Genomic DNA, 20,422 nt, shown 5'->3' on the forward strand with positions numbered 1-20,422 from the left:
TCTCTGTCTTTGTCTTGGAATGTGATTACTTGGTTTTGTCCTGGCCCTGGCCGGAGTCGTAGCTGGGAGGGAAACAGTCAAATGCATAGTTATTGTTTTGGGAGATGATATTTTTTTCCTTGTAAATCGTCTCTCTGTTATGTATTATTATATTTATTTTGAATGTATAATGTAAGCATTTGAGTGTGTTCCTCTTTGTTGGATTTTGTGCTTGTGTCCGGATGGGACTTTTAGGTGATCTCAAACTAAGTACATTGGTGGTATGCTCTTGGAATCTACATCTGATCCCTTTTTGTTCCCAGTTCCCCTTTGTCTTACCTTTTCTTGGGTGCTTTAATTGTAATTCTAGAACTTTTTACTATCCATTTTCTTCCTTTTTACTGGCGCTGATATAACCTAAATGTGTTGCAAGCGCTGTAAAACCCTTAAAAACAAAAAAAACAAAACCATACTTATTATACAGTACAGGGCGATTCAAGAAAATATGAGCCCTTAGACACATCATTATTATGCAGCACCATTCATTAACTCACTCAACCCTAAAACAGATTATATCCGTAGTATACCCGGGGTTACTTTTACCCCAGTGCCTATTTATTACATTTTTCTGAGACAAATTATAGGCGTAGTATCAAAGCTAATGTTTTTAGATTTTTACATGCTAATGATAGTCGAATAAAACTATCTATGCACATGTTCATTTTTAATACATTTTTTTTTTCCAATTTTGAAAAGTAGCAAAAAATCTCTAGGATTGAGTGAGTTAAAACACAACGCACTCTCAGTGTCATTGTATAGATAACACTAGGCCTCTGCAAGTCACATGGGGTGAAATTCAAAAAGTGCCTTTGACGTTGACAGAGGTCACATAAAAGATTTTTTTACCGTTTATGAAAGTACTTACTGCGCTGTAGTACTTGTGATACGTTCACATTTGTGACCCACCGTTTCACAGCGGTATTATGTCGGGATCCACTCGGTTAGGGAAATTGAATTTATAGCCATCAATATCAAACTTGGGTTTAATTTCTCTACGTCATGCTGGAGTATAAATACTATATTTTGCTTTACAAAAAATTCTAAAGTCCAATTTCTCATCATTCTATCTCTAAATTCATTTTCTGCGGGTGGTTGGATGGGAGCATCACCCTTGAATCATATACCTATGATGTTCGCATGGGTGTACGATCCGATAGTGATGTCGTTTCTTCTTCTCTTTACTAGCCTATCCTGCTTCTTCGGTTTGTGATTGTATTTTTGACAGGGGATATTTTTTTTTCTGTAAATCTTCTGCCTGTTTGTTCTTGGTTATTTATAATTTAGCTTATGATATCTTTAGGTTATGATTTTGATTTACATTTGTACTATTTTTGTTAGATTGCTTGTTTTTTTTGTTTCAGCGGTCTCTCCTATAACCTCAATTGTGTTGGAAGAGACCTAAAGCAACAAACAAACAAAAATTCATTTTCTGGGGTCTGAATCATCCCGACATAATACCGTTTTGAGGCGGAGGGTCACATTTTATTGAAGCACCTTGTACAATAAGCATTAATTTGTCGTTGCTTTGAAAAACGTTCATTTTCCTTGTTTAGAAGAGAGGTTCTCTGTTAATAGCTTGAGATTCAGTATTGAATGGATGGTCTTTTTGCAACCGGGTTTCAACGTCTTATAGCCTTTTATTACCTCAATTGTTTTCACCTACATTCCTGCATAGAAGATTTCATGTCTTTTGTTTCGTTTCCCTTTAAACTTTTGTTTTGTCTTTCCTTTTCTATTTTACATTTCAAAAATGTTTCATTTTTATATTTATCTTAAATTGTCTAGTACATAATAATATATAAATTTGTGCATGAGTTTGCAAACCTTTTTTCTTTTGTGTTCCTCAAAGCTCTTTTTCTTGGATAGAGCTGAAAAAAATGTCTTCTGAAGGTCCCATAAAAATCTGAATACTTTGATTTCATTTATTGGTTTGTTTGTTTTTTTTCTGAAACGAATAATTTACATTTTGTTTGTTTTGAATTGTTTCATTTAACAATACATACTTAGAAACAAACAGAACAAATACACTATACCATAACTTTTGATTTTAAAATTTAAATTTTTTTTTTTTAATATTGAAAGACTATCCAGGAATATCAAACTGGTTTTTATACTCTTGTCAGTGGACAACTTCAAGGCACTTATAATCTACTTCTGTTCCCAATTTGAACTAGTCCCAGTCTCCTTTGTCCCTCCTTTTCTCGTGTGCTATTGATTGTCAATCTGTTCCATCAGCCTACATGATTTCCCAACTAATAAACAATCAATGACCCCCCTTCTCTTTATCTCTCTCTCTCTCTCTCTCTCTCTCTCTCTCTCTCTCTCTCTCTCTCTCTCTCTCTCTCTCTCTCTCTCTCTCTTTCTTTATTTCTCTCTCTCTCTCTCTCTCTCTCTCTCTTTCTCTTCTCTCTCTCTCTCTCTCTCTCTATCTCTCTCTCTGTGTGTGTGTGTGTGTGTGTGTGTGTGTGTGTGTGTGTGAGTGTGTGGTATTTGTGGAGGGGTGTTTTATTTACTTCAATCAACGCAACAATCTGAATTCTATCTATGGATTTCTGGGCCACACTAACCTTCCCTCCAGCCGCTTGTGCTCAGGTGTATCTCAGTGCAATGTGTTTTTTTTTTAATTGTATAATAATATCTACATATGTAATAGTATATGATGACGACGTTTTTATACTGCTTCTTACTGTCTTTTTTTTTTTGCGCAAGGTATGAAAATACATCAATATATAGTTATGTGTGACCAACCACCTTTAAACGGTTAATATGTCGAAGTGAACGTCGTGCAGAAAATCGAGCTTGAGCCAAAAAACACTAGAATCACAAAACTGTAGCTCCGGTAAATGGCATTATGGCATTCGTTCATTTTTAATAAAGCACAGTTATCTCACTCCAAGTTCATAATTTAGACTTAATATTCAGTTTTCTGCGTCTCGTTCACGGCGACATATTGCCGTTTTCAGATGTTTGGTCACATATTTACTGTAGTCAACGACTGAATGGGATTAAGCAAAGGCCTTTTTAAAAAAAAATTGTTTAGAGCTTGTGTAAACCAGGTATCCCTAAAAATGTACATTGTTGTAATTTGATAGTGCGTTTATTTTACAGCTGTGGTAATGTCATGAAAGATGATGCTTGCTGTTTGTCATACTGACTGGATGGATGGCTCATGATAAATTAAAAACAAATAATAAATAAATAAATAAATAAATAAATAAATAAGACTGCAACAGTTACTTTAACAGATTTCCTTTGTCCCTGTCAAGTCCATATTTTTCATGTCGCAAATGACCATCTAACTCTAACAGTTTGTGGAATTTAAAAGACAGACACAAAGCTTAAAAGCAAAAAGTATTGTGTGCCAATGATGGGTTCTTTATTATTATAGCTCTTTTAGTATTTGTTTTGAGAGATATGTTTTTACCTTGCATATTATCTCTCTACTGTGTATTTTTATTTTTATAGTTTTTGTTTTGAATTTAATATTATAGTTTATTGTACTTAGCCGGGTCCTGTGCTTGTGTCTGGATGGGACTTTTAGGTGATCACAAATTAAGTCCACCAAGAATCTTCTTTTGTTCTCTATTTGAACCAGTCCCTACTCGGTTTACTTTTTCCTCGAGTCCTTTTCATTGTACATCATCTATAATTTTTTTACTATCCAATTTTCTTCCTTTTTACTGGCGCTGATATGACCTAAATGTGTTGCAAGCGCCGTAAAACACTTAAAAACAAACAAATAAAACGTCTTTTCTTATGCACTTTTAATTGTAAATCTAGATTTATTTTTTTACTATCCTCTTTTCTTCCTTTTTACCGGCTCTGAAATGACCTAAGATAGTCACAAGTGTGCAAAACATTTAAAAACAAAAGAACGCGAGTACTTAGCTGCTATAAGCTGTTGACTATAAAGCTTATTGTACAGAAATGAATATTTGAGACTTTTAAATTAAAAAAAAAAGAGTTGAGTTTTTTGGTAATCTGTTTTTTTTTTTTTTTTGTTTTGTTTTGTTTTTGAAGTTGTTTCGTAATTCATTTTGTCAAAATTCTACGGAATTCTATTAAGGAAAGGGGGAGGGAGGAAGGGTTGTTGGGGTTTTTTTTTCATTGTTTGTTTTTGTTTTTTTTCTTGTTTTTTTTTTCTCTCCTTTAAAAAAAAAAGAATGTTTAATGGTTTTTTTTTAATTTCAAAAGTATTTTGTATGTATGCTAAAAATATATACATTAGAACAAGTTACGTTTTTAGGGTTACCTTGTGAATGTACTCAACCAACACCGGATTATTCTTGAATGTGATGAAAACAATAAATAATGAGATATGATTGTACAATTTCATCTTTTTGTAATAAAATATTTCACTTTACCATAATTTCTTTTCGTATGCTATTTTTCTCTATAATATATTATTGTTATTGATAGAGAACCATCGGTTGTTGGTTTTGGTGGTGGTGGAGGTGGTGGTGGTGAATGTAGTGATGGTGATTGTTGTGATACTTGTGATTGTTGATGATGGTGAACATGAAGGATATTGTGGTAATAGTATCTGTTGTGATTGTATACCAGGTGGTGGTGGTGGTGGTAGGGATTGTAGTCCGGGTTGTAATGGTTGATTTTGCGATGATGCTGTTGGTACTGATTGTAAAGATGGTAGTGATGGTGGTAGTGGTGGTGGTGGTATTGATGTTGATACTGGTTGTGGAGGTGATGGTGATTGTAATTCCGGTGGCTGGGTGGGGTTCCTGACCTCCCATAGTGGGAAGGGAGGCACTTACTGTGTCTTCTATCCACCGGTATCTGTTTTCCAACATGCTTTCTGTCTTTGTCTTGGAATGAGATTACTTGGTTTTGTCCTGGCCCTGGCCGGAGTCCTAGCAGGGAGGGAAACAGTCAAATGCATAGTTATTGTTTTGGGAGATGATATTTTTTCCTTGTAAATCATCTCTCTGTTATGTATTATTATTTGTTATTTTGAATGTATAATGTAAGCATTTGAGTGTGTTCCTCTTTGTTGGATTTTGTGCTTGTGTCCGTTTGAGACTTATAGGTGATCTCAAACTAAGTACATTGGTGGTATGCTATTGGAAGCTACATCTGATCCCTATTTGTTCCGAGTTTCCCCATGCCTTACTTTTTCTTGGGTGCTTTAATTGTAATTTTAGAACTTTTTACTATCCCATTTTCTACCTTTTTACTGGCGCTGATATAACCTAAATGTGTTGCAAGCGCCGTAAAACCCTTAAAAACAAACAAACAAAAACAAGGTTCATTAAAATTTTTATCTAAGTACTTCAAGTTCTGATTTCAAAATATTAGTTGGCAGGGTTGGCAAGAGAAGAAAGCCACAATCTGTCCGTGTCAACTAATGTGTCCAACCGAGTCCATAATGAATAATAATAATAATAAGAAGAAGAAGAAGAAGAAGAAGAAGAAGAAGAAGAAGAAGAAGAAGAAGAAGAATGATGATGATAATGATAATAATAATGAAGATGATAATAATAATAATAATGATAATAATACTAATAATAATAATAATAATAATGATAATAATAATAATAGTAATAATAATAATAAAAATAATAATAATAATAATAATAATAATAATAATAATAATAATAATAATAATAATAATAATATTAACAACAACAATAATAATAATAATAATAATAATAATAATAATAATAATAATGAAGATAATAATAATAATAATAATAATAATAATAATAATAATAATAATAATAATAATAATAATAATAATAATAATAATAATAATAATAATATGAAGAAGAGAATAGTTTTCACTTTATTCAATTTTTGAAATTTAATTCACGCCGTAATACCGCTTTGAGTATATGGGTCCCATTTTTGTAATGTGAAAAACAGAGCGCATGCGAGCTTTTTGCCTGTCATGAAAAGAACACCCCTGCCATCCTACGTTAGCCACCCTATCGCAACGTTTAGTTTCTCTTTGTGATAGAAAAAAACGAGAGTGACTCCCCCTCCTAAATCTTTCTCCTTCAAATTATTATACTTATTATCCCGTTATTTTTTTAAAAAAAAGATTTTCCTAGTTAAAGTAAAATTGAGTAATTAAATTGATTTTACTGAATTAAAAAACTTTGGTAAATTATTTGTAAATATTAGATACCGATAAAAATGGTTTATTTCTCTAACAAAATATTGTATAAAAACAAGTTTACAGCTTTACCTGTTTCTCCCCGACAACAACAACGGATTCGCAGGCGTCCTTTAGTTCACATGGGAGAAAGAGGCCAAGGGACAACTAAAAGGTCGTTTATGCAACTGAACAACTGAGTCGTATGATGACATGAGCTAGACAATTGATCTGTGGTGGAGTACCCATATTTTAATGTTAAGTTAAAGTGAGTAATTTTGTCATTATTATAATTAGTTATTGACTGTTTTGTGAGGAGAGAGTTGGCCCAGTCCTGTCGGCAATGGTCAATGTGAATTTTTGAATTGTTGTTGTTGGCTTGTTGATGAATAACGAATGTGAAAGTTAAGTACAGTAAAGATGAGGAAAAGGAAACCGACCAAGTGTCATATCTAGTCCGTTTTGTAAGTTGGGATTTTGGTACTACCGCAAACTCGGGGACCCAAAAATTTCCCCAATAATTTCTGGCCAAATTTTTTATATTTTTTACGCAAATTCGGGGACCCAAAAAATTGCTGGCCAAATCTTTTTTATTTTTTTACGCAAACTCGGGGACCCCCAAATAATTTCTGGCCAAATTATTTTTTGGCCAAAATTTTTATTTTTTATTAATTTTTTTTTAGATCTAATATCTTTTAAAATATAAAATCTAGATCCAAATTATTTTTTGGCCAAAATTTTTATTTTTTTAATTAATTTTTTTTTAGATCTAATATATTTTAAAATATAAAATTTAGATCGCTTCGAGATCTAAATATATCTATTTCTAGATTCATAGTAGATAATTAGATCTGGACTGGATTTTGTTTTGTTTTGTTGGGTTTTTTTTTCATATACTAGTAGTAAACAGTATTTATAACTCACCCTATACTGGATACCACTGCGAAAGATGGAGAATAATATGTCGAAGGGCTTCTTGGTGAGTCTTCCCGTATAGCTCCCTCCACATAAATTCATCCAAATGAGATTCCAGTTGACTACTGTGGACACTCAGCATAGATTTGAACCTGCGTTTGCAGTTCTTCCAATAGCACTCAATAGTGTTGGTGCATGCGCCTGTCTGGGGGTCAACAAAGTTAGCTGTGTGGTTCACCACCAGGTGTTGATATGGAGGTTGGACTGGGAGGTTGGCTATCCCGTTGTATGCAGCCCAGCCGTCACTGTGTATAGTGGAACCAGGGGCGATGTGCTCCTGAATAAGTGGCAACAGTCTAGCCGCTGATCTGTCGTTATCCACGACCACTAAAAATCCCTGTCCCGTCTCCCTACACACACCACCAAACACCCACCGTTGCTCAGCAACTCGGCCCACGTTGTTTTTTCTTTTGGCCACTAGACTTTCGTCGATCTCGACTGTGAGGCCTGGACCACCTATTTGGTACAGGTTGTTCAAAAGCCACCACGAACAAATGTCTCGAAAAAAACCATACCACTGTAAAACAGAATTTTCACTCACTCCAGTGAGCCCTGTACTGTTTAGAATCGGCTCCTTGAAAGCCCACAAAAGGAGCAGCTCAACAATTTTCCTCAGAGGAAGACACTGATGTTCAAAGAACGATCCTCTCCTTAAGGGAACTTTGACACTCTTGTGGGTAGGGCAACGCCAGTACCTGTTGTCACTTGTGGCACTTTTCTTTATAAGAGTGGTGACTCGGTTGCAAGTCGCACAATTTGGTGGATTTCTTGTTAATAACCCGTTAGTCTGGAGAAAGAGAATAGCGTCTTCTTCTGTCCTCGCATGAGCATATAATAATTGTAACGCCATTACGAGAATCGAAATGCCGCGGCGCGAAAAACACAAACACACCAGACAAAAAAAAAAACGGCAAAAAACCCCACGTGAAATCCAAATGATTGAACACGTCAAAAAATGTTTTACTGTTTTTATTACCCATTTTCAAATATACGTTTATTTGTTCAAAAACGGGTTCAAAAACGTATAAAAACATTAGACATTAAATTCGCATATAATACATATTATATTCATGTACATACATAATAATAATAAAACACATAATTTTGTAGAAAATGCTGGTCACGAAAAAAAGAAAATGCCAATCTGGCATACAACGATGAGAATCGAAATGCCGCGGCGTGAAAAACACAAACACACCAGACAAAAAAAACGGCAAAGAACCCCACGTGAAATCCAAATGATTGAACACGTCAAAAAATGTTTTACTGTTTTTATTACCCATTTTCAAATATACGTTTATTTGTTCAAAAACGGGTTCAAAACGTATAAAAACATTATACATTAAATTCGCACATAATAATAAAACACATAAAAAAGAAAATGCCAGTCTGGCATACAACGATAAGAATCTGGCATACAACAATAAGCAACATCCGGTGTCATCATTCCAGGCGGCAGACCGTATCTAGGGTAAACTAAGCAAGAGAGACTCGGGTCCCCGAGTTTGCGGTAGTACTGGGATTTTTTACAAGTCATTTTATAACGCCAAATAAGTCACCACCGATAATTTCAGAGGTGAAGAAACTTTTGTAACTCCACCAATTCCCTGACCTAGCCTTGCGCCTTTGCTTTTTGATTTATTCGCTGTGATTATTCCCAGACCCAGACAGGGTCGACTGCCAATGCCAATAATGAAAATTGGTTATTCCCAGACAGGTGTCTGGGAATACGGAAATTTCTTATTCCCAGACACTTGTTTGAAACTCCGCTCTTTTAAACAACGGAGTGTCTACGTACACGGTAACCTTGTACCGTGCTTTGGGAGGTAGGGGCGAAGGTGGCATTGAGCTTGGCACAGAAACTTATGACCTTGATTTCTTTCATTCCTACTCCTACCCCCCGCCCTTTGTGTGTGTGTGTGTGTGTGTGGGTATAGGCAGAACGTAAGTTAAAGCAGTAGCCAAATGCCTGATTAAATTGGCCAAACAGAGAATCTATAATTTGGTATTAGACTAAGACACCCACTACCCGATGTCTTGGTTTTTAATCCATTAGCCTAGGCCTAGTGAGTGACAAATCCTACATGTATTAGTATTTGCTAACTGAGCTGAAAGAATGAACAAATTATAGAAACAAAAGATGATCAATAAAGTTAACAGGTAGATAGGTAGTGAAAATTTTAATGGTTGGTGGACTAGAACAGATTTAATGATTAACAACTTTCATGCTGGTTGAAAAAAAAAAAGGCAAATTGCCAGTTTAACGTTTTCAGTTTCAGTTCAAAGTGATTAAAGAAATTTCATTGATCCATTTGCTTTTTTTTTTTTTAAAAGCTGGATTTGACATTTGATCAGGGGTCGGGTCACTTTGTACCTCGGACTGTCCCGGAGAGTGTTTTACTTTTACTTTTGACGTTTATTCTTTGTCAAGGAATGTTTTATATTTTAGAGACAAAATTATGTCCTTATAGAAAAACAATTACGATTGGGACGAGGGTAGAGAACAGAAAGACTTGAATGCTTGAAGTGTGCGACACAAAACTTTATTAACTCAAGACATTACGAGCACACACGCCGGCATAACCGACGGACGAACTGACAGTTAAATATCAGTATAACAGTAAAAAGCGTCATAATAGATGGCCCAGACATTCAACTGAAACATAAAAGCAGTGGTGGCTCGTGTCTTTCTAGAGTGGGCGGGCATTACTAACCCCTCACCCCACCCACCCCCCAAACCCACCAACCACGATAAGTGCTCTCTATGATGCCAGTGGAAAGAGAACAGATGCACACAAAGAAACAACTTTTCTCTTTTATTAAACAATACATTTCAGTTGGACAAATCTAGAAACACGATTTTCTAAAGTTTGAAATAAAAAGTAAAATAAAACCATTTGTATAGAAATGTAAAGCCCAACACAAGTCACTAGATCTGGTGAAAAATCACCAGAGATGGTAACCACTGGGGAGACTGGGCAGGCCCGCATAGCGTTATATTTACTTGTGTAATTTGCCCTCCCTCCTAGCAGAATTTTTATAAATGTTATAAAGATCTTTCGAATGCGACCTTGCCCAGCCTGTGCGCGGCGATCGCCTTCATGGAAGGTGCTAGGGTTATGCCACCCGTAACTTTAATTTTCCTGCTACTGTTACAGCAACCACGTTGATTGACCATTATTTTTAATATTGGCACAAAAGTATGTTGTAAACATCAGCTCTTCACTCAGTCTATTCGTATCAGACTTAAATTCTAGCTTTATTTCACGTTAAAAATTTGTTCATTGTTCTGTTTTTCAACTTGATTTTCCATTGTCAGTTTGTGAACAAAAATGAAGAACACACGGACAGCGAGGATGGTGATCAGGAAATCAAGTTGAAAAACAGAACAATGAGCAACATTTTTGGAGCAGTTCGGGGCAGTCTGGAGCACAAAATGACCTTTCCGATTGATTACTATTTACTTTCATCTTGTGTTAAATATCACTCGATATTAACTGTTTTGGGACACAAATAACCACTGTGTGGTGTTACCCACAAATTGGTATTGTCTTAGCAGAGTGAATTTGGTGCTAGAAAAAAAAATTATGAAATTATAACATCACCATTTAAAAAATGTTTGAGATATATATTTCAGTTTAAAGCAACAACATGCATTCTCTTGAAGAAAAGCAAATTTGATCTAGAATATTTTAATACCTGTTAGTGTTAGAGTTAGAGCTTGTTGGTCACATACAATAACATCCTCATGAGCTCTTGAATAATATTGGCTGAAGTTGCTAGTCATTCTTGAATTTGAATATCTGTTCATCTCAGGACAATTCTGTATTCTCCTGAAATTTATATCATATTTTATATTATAATGTGACCGTGTAATGATTTGATGATTAAATCTTCTTTTATGATCTGTGTTTTCAGATACAACTTTTATAAAGATGGGAGCTTCAACATCCGTTCAAGTTGCTTCAAATGTTTTTGAAGACAAACAATCAATACCACCCCATGTCACCATGGAGTTGGGTAAAAATAACTTTGAATACAAAAATGTGTCTGAGCATGGAGTGAAGCTGATGCCTGGCAAACCGGAATGTCTCTCAGAATTTCCTCGACATCAGATTGGAGATGGAAAAGGTGTTGCTGGTCTCTTGAAAAGTGTGAGCAGCAACCAAGCCCAGTCTGCTAATGACTCGTCACCATGCCCTGTCAAACATGAACCTATAGCTGTGAATCAATCCAACAAACTCTTTGAAGAAAACATAAGAGCAATACCCATGAATATGTCATTGTCTAATACAACCCTGAGTAAAAACTCAGCTTCTTATATTGAGAGTCATCCTCAAAAAGATTCAGATAAAACATCGCCGTCACACTCAATCTCTCCTAGTTCTTGTCCAATGCACCATGAAAAAGGTGACATCACCCTTCCCAGCGAGTGTTCAAACACTAAAAGTGAAACAAAAAAGTATTCGTTTTTCCAGCCATCCTCAAAAAGTGAAGACAATACGTCATCTGCATCTCAATCTCATTCTCCTAAAAAGGAGCAGTCTAATTTTCTTTCTACTCTTCAACACCAAGAGAAAGATTACCCATCAGAATGCCCAATGAGCCGGGAAAATAAACCAAATGAATTTCCTTCGGAATGTCCAATGAGAGGCGAAGGGTCAAAAATTGATAATTCATCACTTCCAAGTGAGTGCCCTATGAGACAAAATGGGTCAGGAGATTCGGACATCAACAAGGATAATATGGTTTGTATATTTATACATATATATTGTATTTTTAATTGATTTGCTTTTATATCCGGTAGGGATCACCAAATGCCTTAATCATACATGCAGACATACAAGCAATTTATCACTATCATTTCTAGGACTTCCCTCCTCATGTATATTTGATATTTGACAAGCTATTACTATTATGCAAATTATAAGTATAGGTTCTTGGATTTTTGACAATCAGATTTAGAGGCAAAATATAATTTCATTTCTCAGGGGGGGGGGGGGGGGGGTTTCCAGTAATTTTAGTTATTGTTTTATAATCCCATGACATATGTGGGCAGAAGCCCAAATTCTGATTTTAAGTCTAAGACTCATATTGTCATATATGGCCTGAATCCATTTTTGACATGTATGGGATTGGCAAGTCATGAGTTCTTTTTCTTAAAATTGGCTCTAAGGACTTGGTTTTCTTTGTGCGTCTTTGTGGTCTTTTGGGTAAGACACTGGTTCGGGTCCCACTCTGGGTAGCACAAAGTTAAGTCCTTGGAAAAGACTAGGGTGTAAAATGAGTATCTGGCCAGTATCAGCATTCTCTATGAGAAAGAAATAAAAATGGTAATAGTGCCTTACAGGCATCATGTCTTTTCCTTACATTAAGTGTTGTTGTTAGCTTGAAAGGCTATAAGCATATTTAATTAATTTTGGGCTATATAAAAGCTCAAGTTTTCAAAGAGTATTTACTCTTTTTGCTTAGCAGTCCTTCAGACCTATTTAGGCCCATGGAGCCAGAGTTATCCTGGTTTCTGTAGCATGAAACAGGCCATAGCAATTGCTTGCTACCCTTTGGATAGGACACTAGTCTATTGCAAAGTACTTCCCACCAGCTTTAACATACCCATCTACCCAACCACTACTTCGACTTCACCCCAGATTGTTCTTAATCCCTTGGCATATGAAGCGAGCACTCTACCCATTGAGCTATCGGGGGGAAAAAAACTCATTTCTTTTTTTTTTAATGACTTTGATCAATTAATCAGTCTATCATTCTTTTCACCTTTTTAGATGCCACCCCCCAACCAACGACCAGCTCCTGACCAGCCTTTCCCATTGTCCACTGACAGAGTGGAGTCCTCCATCCCTAAGGCTGGCGCAGATGAGAACTGGGTCTATCCGTCACCTCAGATGTTCTGGAACGCTATGCTTAGAAAAGGTTAAAAATGAACTTTAATGTTGCTGTTGGTAGACAAATCTGTATATTTTGAGCATTTCTTTCCAACCTCGGAGGAAGGAGGACCCTGGAAATAATCAATTGGTGTTTGATCTTTAACGTAATTAAATGCTCTGTCTAACCATAGTCTTAGAGTCTTAGGGAATACTGAGCTGGTAGAAGCTGTGTACTGTAAAATGTAATATACAGTAATGAATATAACAAAAAAGACATTTATTATTTTGTTCTTTTTTAAAAGCCTGTTATATTTATTTCTCTCCAACCCTCTATGACTATGTTTTAAAAAAAACAAAAAAACTTGGGTGGGGTAATCTGACATCCCATTGTGGGCAGAATGTCACTTGCTGTGTCTTCTTTCTCCTTATATCAGTTTATACGAGTTGCTTTCTGTCTTTGTCTTGGAATGAGATTACTTCGTTTTGTCCTGGCCTTGACTTGAGGGGAAACAGACAAATTTATAGTATTCGATTTGGGAGATATAATTTTTTTTCCTTGTACATCATCTCCCTGTCATGTCCTTTTATATTTGTAGGTTTGAGTATGTAAACATTTGAGCATGTTCCTTACAGTGGGGACATGGGCTTGTTTATAGATGAGACCTTCAAGTGATCTCAATCTAAGATAGTGTGCTCTTGGAATCTCCATCTGTTCATTTTAACATTCCCACTATTGTCTTGTCCTCGTGTGCTTTTAATTGTAAATCTAGAGTGTTTTGACTATCCAATTTTTTTCCTTATTGCTGGCGCTGAAATGTCAAAAACAAACAAAATCAAAACAATTTTTTTTTTTTAATTGAGCTTTATATAGCGCAATATCCACTAAATGTGCTCAAAGCGCTTTACAAGGGGTCCCGATCAACAGCAACATTTAACATGTAGGATGGGACACGACGCCTGTTAGGCAATATTACAATTTTTCGGACAAAGACAACGCTGTTAACGACCAGGTACTAATTTTACACCTGAGTACAGTGAGAGAATGTGAGTAAAGAGCCTTTTTCCAAGGACTCAACTATTGGCCGAGTGCAAGGCTCGAACTCAGGACCTTCCGAAAGCAAGTGTCATACCACTCGACCACATAGCTGCACAACTGATATGGATGTCTAAAATTTATTATCTGTGCTCGTGGATCTAGCATGCCATGAATTTCAACATGCTCTGTAATGCGGTATGCTGGAGCTGGGTGACCTAAATTTATCTATAATATAATATGTCACGGCTCCCCATGAGCATTGGATTTCGGCGCACTTTGATTCTAGCACGCTTTTTTGCTTCTCTTGAGAGCATGCTAGAGTTCAGCGAGAACTATACCACATCTGGCCGAGAAAAGCATATTCATATATATGTCTCTATCATCTCCAAATACACAAGGGTTTACTTTATATTGTCAGAATCTCAATTATCTGAGAGAATTACAATATAAGCTGAATAAAAGAGTACCAATCATAAGCGAGTAATGCAATCTGACTGTCATCACTCAATGACTCTGAAAGGATTGAAGAAATGCTTTCACTTAACTTTGTTCAGGGCGACCATCTAGATGCCAAAGAGGCATACATATTTGGAACTTGATTTTGTTCACTCTTTTAGAAAACTTAATCATTCCACTATTTCACGTAACAAGACAGTCAATTGATTGCATTTTCAAGTTGTATACATTTTTTGTCATGAGCAAACTAGGTTTTTATCGACAATTAAAAAAATTTTGATGAATTGATAAGATATTTTGTTGTTGTTGATTTCAGGCTGGCGTTGGAAAGAATCCGACATCAGTGAAAGAGACATGAGTCATATCATCAACATCCACAATGTCAATAATGAAGTTGCTTGGAGAGAAGTTCTCAAGTGGGAGGCGTTGCACTATGAGTATGTCAAAAAAAAATGTTATTCGCCTGATTGTGTATTAAAGTATGGAATATAGTTTACTTTATGGGACAACAAAAGGTGGTGGCTTAATGCAGATCCCACTCTATATAAAGTATGTTGTAGTTGGTTAAGACTTTAAAAATGATATGATTAATTCACATGATGAAGCAAGTTTGGCCCTTAATACTGATAGATAATTTTTATCATAGTAACAGTTTGTTTTTTTTTCCTTTTGTGATTGGTTGCTCATAATTTTTTTTATTTTTTTTTACCAAGTGAATGCAAAGAGCCCAGGCTAAAGAGATTTGCAGGATTTGCAAGTAAATACTCACCAAGAGCAAGATTCCGTTCCTGGCTAGGGTAAGGAGATAAACGCTATATCATGTTTCTATATCTGTCCTTTTCCTTTATCCAACATGTGCGGTAGTCTGTATTTGTGAGGTCATTTGAGTTTAAGGTGATGAGTAATTGTTTAAAATTAGCACCTCTTTCAGACAAATTGGCTTTACCGGTCTGTCTTTCAGGTAAATTGATCCCTGAACTATCACCCATGGTATCAAATCAAACCCATCTCTTTTTTTTTTTTTTTTTGTAGTTGTTGGCATAGATTGCAGACGTCCCTCTCACAGCCAGGCCAAGGGTGTCATAATAGGCGGGTCAAGAGTTCAACTCTAATTGCCGCATAGTTATTATTTTCTTTTGTCTCCTGGCATTTCTATACTTTTCATTTCCTGATTTTATTAACATAAGTGCTCGCTTGGCTCAATTAAAAAAAATCAAGAGTAGTTGTGTTGGCTAACAAAACATTTAACAGTGATGATACTTTTCCGCGGATCCGCGGAAATCCGCGGTTTTCTTTCCTTTCCTCGGTTTTCCTCCTCAGATCCTTAGATGTTGGTAGTGTAGAGAACAATCTGGAATTGAAGGACATTTTCATTGGCAAAGTCACTTCAGACACTCTCAAAAGTTATGAGAAGAGAAATGAATTCTTCATTACATTCTCGAGGGCATACAGACATTGTGCTAAACATCTGCTTGTAACATTGCCTCTAAACAATCCACTAATAGTCAGTCTTTCCAGAGGCTCCCTGTCATAGTGTCATTGGCAAAGCCTTAAACACTCTAGCTAGTCATTTTGGGCATTATTTATCTCAAACGGAAATGGAACTTGTTTTGGTGGAAATAAAAAATTTTGTCATAACCAAGAAGGACTTTAATGGGGAAAGGGTTGATTTGTGGTGGAATAGAAATAGTGACTTTCCTATTCTTCAAAAGCTGGCTAGGGCTTGCTTATCCATATTTCATGGCCCATAGGTTGAGGGTTCCTTTTCTAAAATGAAGGATATTCTTAAAGACAAGTGTGGCAACATGAATATTTCAACATTCTCTGCCATACAGACGGTGAAGTATTCTTTGAAAGCAAGAAATGCCACTGCCCTGGAATGCTTCAAAAGAAAAGACATAGATCACAGTGAAATTGATCCTGTCCTGATAAGTTGCATTAAAAAATCTCGCAGCAAGTATCATGCTGAATTGCAAAAACAGAAAGAGGAAAAGGAAAGAAAAAGACAAATGTTTGATCAAGCAGTTGTAAAGGCGGAAACAAAAAAGCAAGCAAAGGCAGTCCGGGAGAAGGCAATTAAAACAGCCTATAAGCTTCATATAAAGAAGCACTCCAAACAGGTTGGGCCCCCACCTAGAAAGAGGCCCAAAACACACTAGTACTCTTCAAGTACTCTAAAGAAGTCATCCTGCCTACTTTCCTGTGGTGCAAGAATGTTCTAGGTGAGTTTTCTGTTTTTCCGAGACTTTTCCTCCTTTAGGACTTTTTGTGAGTATCATCACTGATTTAACGACTGTCTGAAGTTTGTTTCAAGACATACCAGTGGGCTCTCACTTTATTAACAGGCATGTAGTAAAGATTTTCAGTTAGTTTTGTGTGTTAGTGAACAGGTTAATTCCATTAGTAAATATCCATCAGACATTACACCCGTGGAGCCAGATTTTATACATACATTTTATACAGTCAACAATTGCTTGCTACATTCTGCATAAGACCCTAATTTATCACAAAGAGGGAAGGGAAAAGTGCTAAAATATTATTTTTCCCAAAAATGGATATTTGATCAAACTGTTCTACATTACATCAGTGGAAAGGATTTCAATATTCAAATTGATAATTCCTGTAAATAAGGTCCAAGGTTCACCTCAATTTAGGTTGATACAGATTTTGTTTCCTGGGAAGTCAGATTTTTTTTTTTTTTTCACAAAATATTCATTGAAAATACAAGTCTCAAGGATTAGAGTATTTGAATTTGTTGTTGTATTTTCAAACAACAGTGTAAAGGCGTAGATAATCAAATTCAATATAATGAAGTAGAAAGGGGGTGGGGGGACAAATTGCATTGAGTAAAAACTATCCTAGACAACTTTGTCTTACTAGTAGTGGAAAAAAATGTGAGCTTTCCCAAAATTATTTTACTTGAAGTCATTTGTATTTTGTCTTCACAAGCTTATCTTATGTTCTTCATTTAGATCCTATGGATTCAGTACTTAAGCTAAACAAATGTTTTTTCACACGGAACGGCTTGTAGTCTAGTAGGTACAACGCTTGGCTTTAGATCTATATTGTAAGTCCCTGGTTTGAGTCTTGTTATGAGCAACGCATTGTTTCATTGCACTCAGGTTTAAAATGAGTATGCATTGTCGCTCTGGGAGAAATGAAATTGTTTTTGACACCTTGCAGGAATCATGTCTCGTCAGACATGGTAAATGTTGTATATGTGGCTTAGTACCCCTTGTAATGCATTTGATTGAGTACATTTAGTGGATATTGTGCAATAGAAAAGCAGCTTATGGGTTTATTTTTTAGAGGTACATGAAGGCTTGTTTAACCTATAGCTTCATAATTGATAATGCTATTTTTTTTTATTTTTTTTTGTTCTCAGATATGAGTTGCCTTTTGATCGTCACGACTGGATCGTAGATCGTAATGGAAAGGAAGTGCGTTACATCATTGATTACTATGATGGTGGCAAAGTCAACAAAAATTATGAGTTTGCTCTCTTGGATGTTAGACCAGCTCTGGATTCGTTAGAGGCATTCAAAGATCGGATGAAAGTCAGTATTTGGAGATGGACCGCAGCTTTTCAGTCAGATAGTTCCTCCTTGCCCACAGATGAACAAAAGTCGGAGCATTCATCCAAAAAAACCTCTCCTTTTGTGCCACGCACTCTAAGCGATGTGGAAAAGGAAGCCAATGCCAAAAATTCTGTAAGCTGAGAAGTATGGGATAACTAGAGAAGTTTGTGGATGGTGGTCAAAGACTTAAATTGACCTCTGATGAGTATCGCAGTCAAAGACTTTAAATGCCATTGTAAAACATTTAAGGTTTTCGTGCAAAATGTGTCAACTTGATTTTTGATTTGCACATTGCTTTTAGTATTTATTAAAACTTTTAAGAGGTGATCATTGTTTTCAGTTGAATTTACCAGGAGTTTTAGAATATTTGTCTTTATTTACACCCAGTGTTACAGGTTTTATGATTTTTTTATTTTTTGTTTTGTTTTGTTGACATAATAATTTTAGTATTGAACCTTTTTTGCCCCTAATTGTTCTGTTATTTTAGCAGATCTCTTAACTTATTGTTTTAAACCCATTGTTTTTACCAATCAGAAATGATTCAATTATTATTATGCGCTAGATTTCATGATGATTTCTGATTAGCAGCTCATGAAAATATGGGCAACAACACGCTGGTGTGTTGCCAGGAAGCTATTGTATTTTTAAAAAAGGAGAGAGTGAGAGAAAGACAGGTATCTCCAAGTATATAAGATCTGACATGGAACTTACTATCTCGGTAAGGTTTATGTAATAAAAAATACAAAGCCATCAATAAAAGATCTGACGATTCTTTCCTCAGTAACTAGTGAAATTTGATATATGTCTCTTATCAAAGAGATAAAATAGTATTTTACTTAATACATTATAACTGAAAGCCCTCAGTATGCAGATAACAACCCAATGCAAGGAAAGACTTAAGAACATTGGCAATCCCTCGCTATGCCAGACGGCACAGAGAGGATTGAGTGAGTGGTAATCAGTCATTAAGTTTTAAATGAGGATGAGGGATTTAGCTTTTAGTATTTTACACCTCACCGCACTGGTGACCAAAAATATTTATTCTCAAGATATGTAAGGTAAGTTTTTGATTTTGAAGTTTTAAATTTATCCTGGGCATTATCTCATATCTTTTTTTTTTTTTTTTTTCTAGATTTCAGTTGGTTGTCTCTAAACATTTGTTATTCATAAAATAGAAAGTGATTTTTGTTCAGAAAATTACTCTTAATTTTTCATAATTTTTATCTCTTGCCATGTTTCATTGAGATCAATGGTCACTCTAGGTGCATTTTGCTTGAACATATTCAATAAAATTGCTATGTTTCTAAAAAAATGTAAGAATCTTGATGTTTCTGGATGGGGTTTTTATCCTCCCATTGTGGGCAGAGAGGAACTTGTGTCTTCTGTCGTTTGTTTTCCAATTGCTCTCCATGTCTTGGAATGAGATTACATAGTTTTGTCCCTGGCCGAGTCCTTGACTTGGAGAGAAACAGTCGAATCTATAGTTAATGTTATGGAAGATGGACATTTTCTTTTCCTTGTACATTTGAACATATGACTTGTAAACATTTGAGCTAGTGGGATATTGTGCTTGTACTTGGTTGATCTCAAATTGAGCACACTGATGACATGCTCTTGGAATCTACATCTGTTACCTATTTGAAGCATTCCCTTTTATCTTACGATTTCTCATGTCCTTTTACCTGTAAATCTAGAATGTTTTTACTATCCCAATTTCTTCCATTTAAGGCGCTGATATGACGCAAGCGCCGTAAAACCCTTAAACACAAAGCAAAAACAATCCTGCCATTTATGAACTTGCATAGAGAATGTCATGCATATGAAATTCCACAAATATCTAATATTTTAAACATAGGTGCCTGGGTAGGGTTCCTTACCTCCCATAGTGGGCAGGGAGGCACTTACTGTGTCTTCTATGCCCCTATATCTGTTTTCCAACATTCTTTCTGTCTTTGTCTTGGAATGAGATTTTGTCCAGGCCCTGGCCGGATACCCTAGCTGGGAGGGAAGCAGTCAAATATCTCTCTCTCTCTCTCTCTCTCTCTCTCTCTCTCTCTCTCTCTCTCTCTCTCTCTCTCTCTCTCTCTCTCTCTCTCTCGTGCATTGTATTGTTTTGTTTACATTTTATATATGATTTGTAAACATTTGAGTGTCTTAGATGGGACCTGTACTTGTGTCTGGATGAGGCTTTTAGGCGATCTCAAACTAAGTACTTTGATAGTGTGCTCGTGGAATCTACATCTGTTTCCTATTTGAACAAATTCCCCTTTTCTTACCTTTTCTTGGGTGCTTTAATTGTAATTCTGGAACTTTTTACTATCCCATTTTCCTCCTTTTTACTGGC

The 20,422-nt window shown here is 35.8% G+C and overlaps 1 protein-coding gene across 1 annotated transcript; it reads left to right on the forward strand.

Moving 5' to 3' along the window:
• Nucleotides 1–6,032: 6,032 nt before the first annotated feature.
• On the forward strand, nt 6,033–19,390 carry LOC144962520 (uncharacterized). The gene is made up of 6 exons (XM_078895530.1): nt 6,033–6,419; nt 11,045–11,874; nt 12,907–13,054; nt 14,817–14,937; nt 15,214–15,297; nt 17,886–19,390. The coding sequence occupies exons 2-6, from the start codon at nt 11,062–11,064 to the stop codon at nt 18,217–18,219; spliced, it is 1,500 nt and encodes a 499-aa protein (XP_078751656.1). The 5' UTR covers nt 6,033–6,419; nt 11,045–11,061; the 3' UTR covers nt 18,220–19,390.
• The last annotated feature ends 1,032 nt before the right edge of the window (nt 19,391–20,422 follow it).

Source organism: Berghia stephanieae, chromosome 1 (genome assembly GCF_034508935.2).
Source record: "Berghia stephanieae isolate SIO BIC M18660-M18661 chromosome 1, UCSD_Bste_1.3, whole genome shotgun sequence".
NCBI lineage: Eukaryota > Metazoa > Mollusca > Gastropoda > Nudibranchia > Aeolidiidae > Berghia > Berghia stephanieae.